Genomic DNA, 10,911 nt, shown 5'->3' with positions numbered 1-10,911 from the left:
GCCTGGATGTTGGTCTGCGTCGTCTTCGAGGGGATGGTCAGATTACAGAGGCCTTCTCTATTTTCTGAAGCATGAACATGTGTGACCTCTGGTTTGATAAAGTAAACAAGTTAAGATGAGTAAGGCGTTTGAGGTGAAGAGAAGAGGAACTATTGAAAATACATTTGTGTAAAATGCACATTCTGTTCTTCTTTTCCATCGATTCACAAAGCCACAGGGTTGTGCAATGGCCCAAAATAAGGCCCAAAATGATTTCACAAGTGTTTCTGTCCTAACCCAGGACATTCCAGCATGTGTGGCCTTTACATGTCACTGTAGACACGTGTGGTAGTAGATCAGCGCTACAACCTCCAGTCAAAGTTACAGGTGAAGTCCAGCTTGCAGACTTGCAGAGGGAAATTTGGGTTCCTTTCTTTGACAAACTCTACACATACATGGAATTCAATTATCTGAACCATTTGGCACAGTGTGACTGTTTCATAACTGCTATCTAAGTCGTCTCATTTTTACGTAATCACTCTTTCCAGCCTCATACTACCATTCCAAAACTGGGTGCATTGCATTGCAAGAAAGAAACACAGGGTCGTACTTTCCCATGCACTTAAATACAAGTTAAAAAAAACAACTAAGTTACGCACTTTTCAGGCTACGTGTATTCTTGACTTAAGTCTGTGATTTGCGCGCCATGATGACAACCCCAAAAACGGTAAACACCATTTACGTGTATTCTGCCCTTGACTTACGCACTTTTCAGCAACACACTGAGGCCTGTAGTAAGTCAAGCGCCCCTACAGGGCAAAACACCATATTGCATTTGAAGCCGACAGTAGGGCTAGGTCTAACATTACTATACATGGCATAATGTTTGAGTGGCAAATTTTGGTTTTAAACTCCCTTTCCCCATTACAATTATTACTTTAACATATTACATATATTACATTACGTTATAATAGGCTACACTGTTAAAAAGAAGAAAAAAAAAACATTTTAATCACATGATCTTGCGAACAAGCTTTCGCAATGAAACTCAGCCTTATCAATTAAACATGGAAAAGAACCTTTATGGTGCGCAAATCACAAACTGAGAGAATGGGAGAATGGGAGAATATGACCCCTTATGTGACTCAAGATACCTTTAGCACTGAAACAAGTCATATTGGACAATGATTAGGAACATTATGGTTTAAAGGTGCTGAGACATCTATTACAGATTAATAAAAAAAAAAAGTAGTTTTTCTTCCTTTCGCCTGGTGAGTTGCAACATATCTGAGCTGCTGATTGAGCAAAGTGGATTTCCCATTTCTGACATAGCATTGGCATGCACTCTCACTTCCCCATCAGCAAAGTGCAACCGACCTGGGAACACACACATACAGCTCAAAGTCTCTGCTGGATTTAAACCTGCTGCTCGCCTAAGCTACCTCTACTCGCACAGAACCGGCCCACACCATGCTGATACTCCTGGTGCTCCTGTCTCTAACTGTAAGTGAATCCCTCAGGGCATTCGTGTATATATCAATATTATTGTTGAAATTTACATGAATTAAATTATTCAGTATTAGTGATACTTCTTAAATTATTGTTATAATAACAATTATAATACTATCATATGTTAATGAGATTAATAATATTAATAGTTCCCATTCCCATAACAGCTCCCAAGTGTTAACAATTTCCATTAAAACTGAACAAATTTGAACTCTTTAACATATAAATACTTTGCCTTTATGACAATTAATACACCGCTTTTCAGGACTCATTACTCCTTCTGCCCTATAAAGGTTGTAGGCTATTTGTGTGTGAGAACTGCACATACCACTTAAGTGATGTTTATGCAAACTTTAATCAATAATGTGTTTTTGGGTTCTGAAATCCCACAGTGAAGATGTCACAAGTGTGTTGTAGGCTATTTGTGTGTGAGAACTGCACATACCACTTAAGTGATGTTTACGCAAACTTTAATCAATAATGTGTTTTTGGGTTCTGAAATCCCACAGTGAAGATGTAACAAGTGTCTTGAATTGATTCTTAACCATTAGTCGTACAGCCATCTTTTCACATTTATATCAGCTAACATTGGCTGTCAACCTGAAGTGATTGAATTAAGGGTTTTTGTCTGCTTTTATCAAGCTTTCTATATTTAAGCTTTTATCAAGCTTTCTATATTTAACTATTGCAAAGTTTTTACCAAAGCAGGGATGTGTACATCCAATGTATCCTTAAACAAAAGGCCATTTTATTATGTCAATTCTCTTAATGATTACAGTTTATGTTATATATTTTGTTATTTTGGTCGTGGTAGATTTATTTGAAGGGGCTGTCAGGCTTTTATTAAATTGATAACATTATAATAAAATTATGAATAATTGCCGTGCAGCTTTCTGTGTGAAACATCGTTGTTGAGTAAGTGACAGTGTTTCAGTTACAGTATTTTGCCTTCATAATACACTTATGTATAAATGCTGAACTTTACAATGTGTGTGGTTCTACAGGAGAACGTTCAGACTCAGAGAGTTCAAGGCCAGCAGAAGAATGGCGCTTGTGTCTGTGACGTGAAAAGCCTTGTGTGGACATTCCCAGCCATAACATATGAAAATGTGTCCAATCTGGCGCAGGACTGTGGAGATGCGCTTCAAAACCTCGAGACACAGGTAACTTTACAGTATTACTACACATTTAAGAGCCCAGTGTACATGTTGGATCTGATTTCTGTGATCAGCTGTACTGCATAGCAGTGCGTCATATAACCACTGCATAGAGAATGAGCAAGAATGAAGTAAATCTAGGAGATAAAAACAGTACTGAAAAAATATACAAAAAGACAGAATAATAAATATACGGATAATATATAAGAATTTTTTTTGTTGCATTTAGTTAAAAGGTCCAATAAACACTTCAAATTAACAAACATTGGAAAAACAATGGTTTTTACAGGGTTAAATTACACAATATAATATATAATATTAGGGCTGTCAATCGATTAAAAAAATTAACTAATTTATCGCACATTTTGAAATTAAATTAATCGCAATTAAAAGTTTGTTTTTCTTCTTAAGACTAAATCTTATAAATTAACGAGTAATCACTTGTAATTGACAGCGTGAATTTTAGACACTGTTGTTTCATTTTTATTTTTTTTTAAACACAATGGTGCCCCTCGACGGTAAATCGTAAGATCGTTAATGTGCTTTGCATTAAGGTGATAACTTAAAGACGAGCTGCTTCTGTGATAGCTAAATTCAGCTTGACAAATGCTACATACAACTTCAGTTTTGTTGATTGTTCCGTCATTTTGGCTCTTAAACAGAGACTTTCCGCCCAACAATCCCTCAGCTCTCTCCATCTTCAACTACCGCAGTGGTTCTCAAACTTCTTCTGTCATTCCCCACTTTGAACAAGGGGGGCTTTTCAAGCCCCACCTGTCCCCCATCGCTCCCATAAAATGGTAGGCCAAGCTTAAAATGATCAATTATTGAAATAACCTCAAGTAATAACAAATAGCATCTTATTTAGGTCAGCAAATGTACACGCACACATGGACGGATTATGAAACCATTGGTCAAGACGTGTAACAAAATACACCGCTTCCAACACAAATAAGAGATACATTTAAGCCACTTCTGATATTAACAAATACAAAGTCTAAAAACAATTGACAGCAAGCAAAGTTAATAACAGCAACTTCACGCAGAGGCTCTGAGCTCAGGGGCCCTTGGGCCCGTTCAGCTCGTTTGGTAATCCATCCCTGCACGCACACAGTATTGTATTTCTTTCTGTTGACGGATTTTACTTTGACAACTGTGACAGTTAGTAAGGCACATGTCTAGTAAGCCTCTATTACATTATGCTTTCCCTTGCATGCTTAAAAACAATGACTAAGTTATTTAGCTGTCTCACACTGTGATAAATATGTTTAAGTGACCTATGTTTAAATTCTATGAACTGTGTTAGTTCGTTGTAACGTAAAATGTAATTATTATTAATTTAGATACGTTACGTTCTAATATGTGACCGTTAGCACACCATTCATTCATTACCCAGTTGGTGGCAGACGTTAGCACTTATTAGCCAGCTGTGTTGTAATCTGTTGTTGCTCTGATTCTTGGTGTAATGAATCTAATAGTAACTTGCTGTGTTTCGTTAAGATACCAGTGTTTTCCGTTTCTTGTGTATTATTGTTTCACTCATAAGTTTTCACCTGACATCAATAAAGGATGAAGGCGAGTTAACCGTATCCTACTCAGCCCTAACTAAACTAAACTAAAGTTGCGTTAACTGCGTAAAATGTTTGATCACGTTAATCGCGGCCGCATTAATCGCATAGATTAACGCGTTAACGCTGACAGCCCTAATAAATATACATATATGGCTCGACTTGACAATGGTGAGGGTATGTCACAACTTAGATCTGCAGGCTGCAACAAGGATGAACAGTAAACTACTACTCTGAAAAAGGAGTGAAATTATTTATTATCTGTAAAATGGAGCATTATGTTATCAGTGTTATACAGTTTTGAAGTTATTGAATTGGGGGAAAAACACAATATGACCACTCTGCGGAGGCGGTCATAATAAATATGATAAGATTTTCCATAGTGCTTAGAGTCTTTAGAGATTAAGTCACAGTACATTTACACATTTTTCAACATGGTTACATGCAATTCCTATCATTACCCTGTCAAGAAACCTAGTTAGCAATGTTTTCTCTATGAAGTTCAGTCTATTTTCATTTAGAATTTGTACCAGTGAATATGTACTTTAATAAGTTTCCCTATCGGATTTAGACAACATAGAGACAAAGTCATAACATGTGCCTGACTACCTACCATGCCCAGGCTATAATCTAACTACCATGTTTGAATCAAATACGCATCCATGTTTGCTTCTTAGACATCAACGTGAGCAATGTCCGGAATGCTGTTTGAATTTTCATGCTATGTGCTTATAAACATAGCGCTGTCTGATCCACAGATTGAAGACACGGAAGCTACGATGCCACATCTTTTGGCCACAGTTGAAAATGTGACACGTCGCCTGGGACCTTTCCAGTACCTCAAGTCGAACGGACTGTACAACGCTCTACACCTGAATCAGCTCAAGGAGGAGCTTCAGGAACTTCAGCACACCATAGACATCACCCATAACGACAACCCCTCTAAAGAAACAATAAAACTCACCACAGAGGTACACCACCTCACTAAACAATTAATCAATTCAACTTTAAAGTGAGCTTTAAGATGGTTTATTAATTACTTAAGACTGAAAATACACTGATCAAGTAATAAAGCTTTGTTCATACGTTCATAAGAAGAACGGCCAAGTTATGAATTAAGCTTTTAAGGAAATAATAAGGATAATGTAGCATTTACACTGCATCATAAAGTAGTCATTCCTATTTTTCCAGATTGCCCACGCTAAACAGAAGGTAGAGAACATGTACAAAGACAATGGCTTCAATCTAGAGACGGTGAAAGAGAATTTACGTCTCCTGGGCAACCGTGTGCAAACCTGCCGCAGTATCCCCACAGAATTTAGAAGTAAGCAATCTTGCTTTTTCACTACAAAAAAAAATTGCCTGCCTTATAGACATACAATTGTCTGTTGTATTTGCTGCTGATGCCAGAGTTGATTCTTCCTTGTATGATGTATATCTATATCCAGATGCCACCACTGACATATATTTTATATATGTTAATTTAGCAGATGCCACTTACAGTACAGCGTGGGTAGACAGTCATTAGTTTGTGTGCTCTCCGGGCATGGACGGATTATGAAACCATGGACCCCTGGGCCTGGACATGTAAAAGGCCCCCTCCCCTTCGTGCGCACCCACGGCTGCAACAATTATGCGCTCGCAAGACATTACTTAAATGTAATGCCATTTTTTTTCAACAGCACAATAACTAAATTCACCTGTTACTCAACAGGATTAACAGCGCACATACACATTTTCTAACACAGCGCAGGTACACTCAATTAAAGCCAACAGCAAATGAACAAAATACACCTTTTTTCAACCACAAATAAGAGATACATAACAGTGACCTCACGCAGAGGCTCTGGCTTAGGGGCCCCCTGAGCTCATGGGCCCCTTGGCCTGGGCCCGTACGGTAATCCATCCCTGTGTCCGGGCATCCCATACCTTGTATTGTAACTGTTTTCTCTCAACAGGCACCTGTTCTCAGCGCATCATGACGAACATCAGCTCTGCTGTAGTTACAAAGCTCAGCTCATTTGGGAAGTCCTACATATCAGGCGCCTGGGGTCGAGAGGCCAAGCAGGACAGTGAGGAAAGGTACTGGGTTCAACCGCTCACCAGTGGCCACAGATCTGGAAATGTCATGAGGATGTACAGCTCCTTCAACGACTTCATGGCATTCAAGAACTACAAGGACGTACCTGTGGCGCCGTCCAACACCCACACCAATGCCATCCAGGGCCCTGGCACCTTGCTGTATGGGGAAGCTGTTTTTTATCAGTGCTACAACACAGGGGAGCTGTGTCGCTACGACCTCCAGACCAAGGCCACATTGCGTCAGACGCTCCCAGAGGCCGGTTTCAACAACAAGTTCCCCTACTGCTACTACACGTGCCGCGACTGGACGGACATGAACCTGTCAGCCGACGAGAGAGGCCTGTGGGTAGTCTACACCACGCTGGATAACCACGGCAACCTGGTGGTGAGCCTGCTGGACAGCGGCTCGCTCAATGTCACACACACGTGGAAGACGGGTCTGTTCAAAAAATCCGTCACCAACGCCTTCATGGTGTGCGGGGTCCTCTACGCCACACGCTTTGTGGACACGTACCGTGAGGAGGTGTTCTACGCCTTCGACACCGCAACAGGACTCGAGGACAACACCTTGGCTCTGCCCCTGGAGAAAGTGGCTGCAGGGGTAGCCAGTCTGCTTTACAACCCCATAGACAGAAGGCTGTACATGTACAACGATGCATATCTTCTGGCGTACCAAGCTGTCTTCTAAATCTTTGACAATTTCGGACCTGTGGTTTAAAAAGGAGCAATACCATATCTATTCAGATGTGTTAGTAATAAAAGATGTTTGTGAATGCTTTGTTGCAGTCATTTTATAACAAGTTTTTTGATGTTATAGGAAAAAAATAAGGTTAAAATAGAGATCATGCTGACTGGGTGGCTAAATTAGGTTTGAGTGCATTTCTATATTGTGTCTGAGTGTCTTCTATTTTTTCTGAGTGTGTGTGATAACAATTTTTGCATGTTGTGGAGGTATGAGTGTGTATCTGTGTGTGTATTTGTGTTAATGAAAAACGTGTAGTAACTTCTGGCAAATAAAAAAGGTTTCATTCATGTTAAAAATGTTCCTTTTTCTTTATAAGCCTTCTTCACAAGTGCAACGTGATCTCCAAAACCTGTTTGTATCAGGGTATACAAAAAATGGTGTCAGAGAAATTCGTAAATTTGGTATGGCTGTATTAACCATGCCCAAAATGCAACGTAAGTGAACGTCGGTCTCTGACATTTTGGATTGAGCGCTCCCTATTAATTCATTAACTAATTTGTATACGGAGCATTACATTCCGCTACTTCATTGGTCAGAATTTAGTTGGTGGCAATATATTTGCCAGTAGGACCCCGTAAACAGCTAATTACGACTATCGAGTAATACAGTGAATATAACGCTTGGCCAACAATTAGCTCTGAATGTCGAAACACTTGGTTTATATACAATACGAATGCCATCAATACTTTTCTCAAGTATCAATTCGTTAAATTCATTTTTTCTTTGGTAATCAAACTGATGTTACCACCTCTGTTTACATGTAACTTGGCTGACATTACCTGAGTAACACTGAGTATATACCTGACAAACAACATGAATTAATACAAAATATATATTCCATAGAGAACATTGGAGAACTATGACAGTGAATACATTTAAAAAACAACTTAATTTCGATGTAAAACATTTAGTGTTGGATGATTGCAGGAAGATAGGTGCCAGTCTTCAGGTGAAGGATTTCTGTATGCTGAAGTCATTCAGTGTGGCCTGATCTGTAAAATTCTGCAGACCTATGAAAACAGACAAAAAAAAAACAAGGACTTGTTTGAGAAGTCTTTGTTTCAAAAACCAGGAAAAGAAAATGGAAGAAATGGCTGGATATAACATGACCAAATATTTGCTTTATGAAGGTTCTAATATTCTGTATTAGTTTCAACTAATTGAGAGATTTTGGTTAAACTGTGTGTTCATTATGGAGGCTGCAGTTTGTAGTGCTGTTGAATTGCATTGCATTGTGCTGACAAGTATTTCTATTATTTTGACCACCCCATACCTTCTCTGAACATTGATATACTGTAGCTATCAAATGAAGTACAACAGGTCATGTTTCATGAACAAGCATGCAGACATCAATGAATCTAAATTAATATCTTAGTAATTTCTTAGTATTCAATAGAAATCAGAAGCTCTAAAGTGAGATGGCCTCAAAATGAAAGTGAGATTAGTATCATCATTTAGAGGTAGAGCATAGTGTGTGTGTGTGTGTGTGGGGGGGGGGGGGGGGGGGGGGGGCTCATGGAAGTGCGATGTCCAAACCATTTCCTGCTGAGGACATTCCTCCTGCGCTACTACAGGGCCAACCTGAGGTCAGAGTGTGGAACTTGGGGAGGAGGTCGGCAGTCCGGCAGACCCGACCAATCGCTCCTCCCCATTGGAGCTGGAGACTCAGAATGAACAACTGAAGGAAGTCGAAGAGGAAATGAAAGAGAATCCGGCCCGCCTCTCTGACATCACCATCATCTTTGAGAGGTCTTCTTGCTCAGAACAAGACAACTGCTCGGTCTGCTCTAGTAATCCCAAAATCATCAGGCCGCGAAAAAAGGTTTTGATTCCCATCCCCAGCCATAACAGTCTGATTTTACTGCTGCCATTCTTGGTAGTCTTGCGGTGTCAACAAATGCTTAATTAAACTTGTTGTTTGTTTACAGCGATTTTGGACTTGGTTTGGATGTCTCAGTAGGGCAGAGGAGTAGTTACCTCTTCACTGCATTGGTAAGATGTTTTTTGTTGTTATATACAAGTTTTTATATAGGTCGATTTAGATTTCACATAAACTACAATAAATACTTAATACCTAATTCGATGCAGGATGTTTCCTCCAGGTTCTACCCAGGCTGTTCCGGTGGCTCCAGAGGAATGAACCTCAACACGCTCAGCTCTTGTCTATCACCTCTTGAAGGACATATTATGACCATTTGACCTTCAGAATTAAAGATGGCAACAATAATAAATACAAAAATGTGTTTCATCCCTTGTATGTAGCTCATGGGCCTGGTAGGCCCGTTCGGTAATCCATCCCTGATCTGAATAATGTAACAGATTTATCATTAAATTATTGTTAGGCATGCTATGGAACAGAACTAGTTCACAGTGCACTAACAAGTAGGCGTCTGTGGTTTCCTACACAGACATGATTCAAGCAATGAGAAAGAAAGTAGCTGTAAACAGGAAATGCACATGGGCTTTGCTTGGCTGTATGAGAAGAGAGTAAATGGCCTGGACAGGACGTGATATTTCCTGACATATGTACCGACTGATAGACTGATGTAGACAGTGCAACGTGATCTCTAAAACCTATTCGTATTAATGTATACGAAATATTGTGACAGAGAAATTCGTACATTTTGTTATGAAATTTGTACTGTTATATTCTTACAATTTAACATTGATTTCTCGTTAAAAATGCAATCATAACACGTTTATTTTACATCGTTTGTATTTGTATATAAAAGTTGTTTTGCTTAGAGTAGACACTGCACAATGTAAAAACCTTGTTATTGTAAATGAAAATGTACCCACCTTAGCCTAGTCTGCACCTGCATGTTTTCATAATAATTCACTTAAAACAGGTAGACAATGTTGACACTGTCAGCCATGATAGTACACCTCAACACAGAATCAATATGATGGTCCAGCTGCTGCGTCCTCAACCTGCCCTACATCTGGACTTCTGAGTTTCCTGAATGCATTTCAAAATAATGCCTTAATTAACAAAATTACCTAATGCAAAGTACTTGCAATGTACTTGCAATTTTACATGTTTTACATGTAGGTAATTGGTTCAGGTTTTATGGAGCTGTACTAGGCCTACATCATCTGTACTGGATTTCTGAGCAATGAAATAATGTATGAAATGAATTATATAATGCAGTGGTTCTCAAAGTGGGGGGCGCGCCCAACACTCTCCAGGGGGGGGGGGCGCAATGTCACAGATGGAGAAAAAAAAAAAACGCCGACCTGTCACTGGTTAGTGAAAGCTCCCTCAGTGGCGAAATGCAAGGGGCTGCACTGACCCAAACAAATCAAATACTGTTTTGCTCCTGATCCACCAATCAAAACGGAGTCTTATCATTTCAACGCGAGTTGCACCTCCGCTTCCGAGTATATAAAAAAAAACGCAGGCATGGTAAGCGCTCACCCTGAGACGACACTCTGCAGTTTGTTCAATTTATCTTGTTTCCTCTATCATTCAGATATTCATTGCTTTATAAACAGTATTTTTAAAGACTCACTCCTTCCTTAGTAATACCTTACTGCACTTGCAGTAGGTCTATTCGTAGCCTATTCTAAGGAGTAATTTGCTCCACAATCTTTTAAAAAAGCTCGTAGCCCCGAGAGCTAGCCTACCTTCTTCCAACTACAGCTAGCCCTTTTCTCCTTAACACCTAGCCTACCTTTACATTTTTTGATCATCCACCGTGTTGCAACAAATAAAACACCAGCACTTGAATACTATTTTGTGCTGTCCCTGTCTACATTGTGTACAGTTCGTTTTGTTAGGAATCATTGCCTAGCACAGCCTTATCCATTATTCGTGTGCAAGTCGTTTACAACCACACATACAAGAACACAACGTTGAAATTATAACTTT

At 39.5% G+C, this 10,911-nt stretch overlaps 1 protein-coding gene and 1 long non-coding RNA gene across 2 annotated transcripts; both read left to right on the top strand.

The window, feature by feature from the left end:
• The first annotated feature begins 1,341 nt into the window (after nt 1-1,341).
• On the top strand, nt 1,342-7,336 carry si:ch211-194m7.8 (olfactomedin-4). Its single transcript, XM_012833116.3, has 5 exons — nt 1,342-1,482; nt 2,493-2,651; nt 4,972-5,184; nt 5,405-5,537; nt 6,172-7,336. Exons 1-5 carry the CDS (start codon nt 1,450-1,452, stop codon nt 6,981-6,983), a joined length of 1,350 nt encoding a protein of 449 aa, XP_012688570.2. The 5' UTR covers nt 1,342-1,449; the 3' UTR covers nt 6,984-7,336.
• Nucleotides 7,337-8,802: 1,466 nt separating this feature from the next.
• LOC116219535 lies at nt 8,803-9,669 on the top strand. The gene is made up of 3 exons (XR_004163215.1): nt 8,803-8,862; nt 8,969-9,032; nt 9,143-9,669. It is a non-coding gene; the product is annotated as an uncharacterized LOC116219535 (long non-coding RNA).
• The last annotated feature ends 1,242 nt before the right edge of the window (nt 9,670-10,911 follow it).

This window comes from Clupea harengus, chromosome 3 (assembly GCF_900700415.2).
Source record: "Clupea harengus chromosome 3, Ch_v2.0.2, whole genome shotgun sequence".
NCBI classification, from domain to species: domain Eukaryota; kingdom Metazoa; phylum Chordata; class Actinopteri; order Clupeiformes; family Clupeidae; genus Clupea; species Clupea harengus.
Note: the sequence above shows the minus strand (reverse complement) of the source record. Positions and strands in the feature narration are given on the sequence as shown.

Excerpts from the sequence above, each read along its gene's own strand:
- si:ch211-194m7.8 (XM_012833116.3), top strand. The coding sequence starts at position 1,450 with ATGCTGATACTCCTGGTGCTCCTGTCTCTAACT. Across the intron at positions 2,652-4,971 it reads TTCAAAACCTCGAGACACAG|ATTGAAGACACGGAAGCTAC; the intron begins GTAACTTTACAG and ends TCTGATCCACAG. Across the intron at positions 5,538-6,171 it reads TATCCCCACAGAATTTAGAA|GCACCTGTTCTCAGCGCATC; the intron begins GTAAGCAATCTT and ends TTCTCTCAACAG.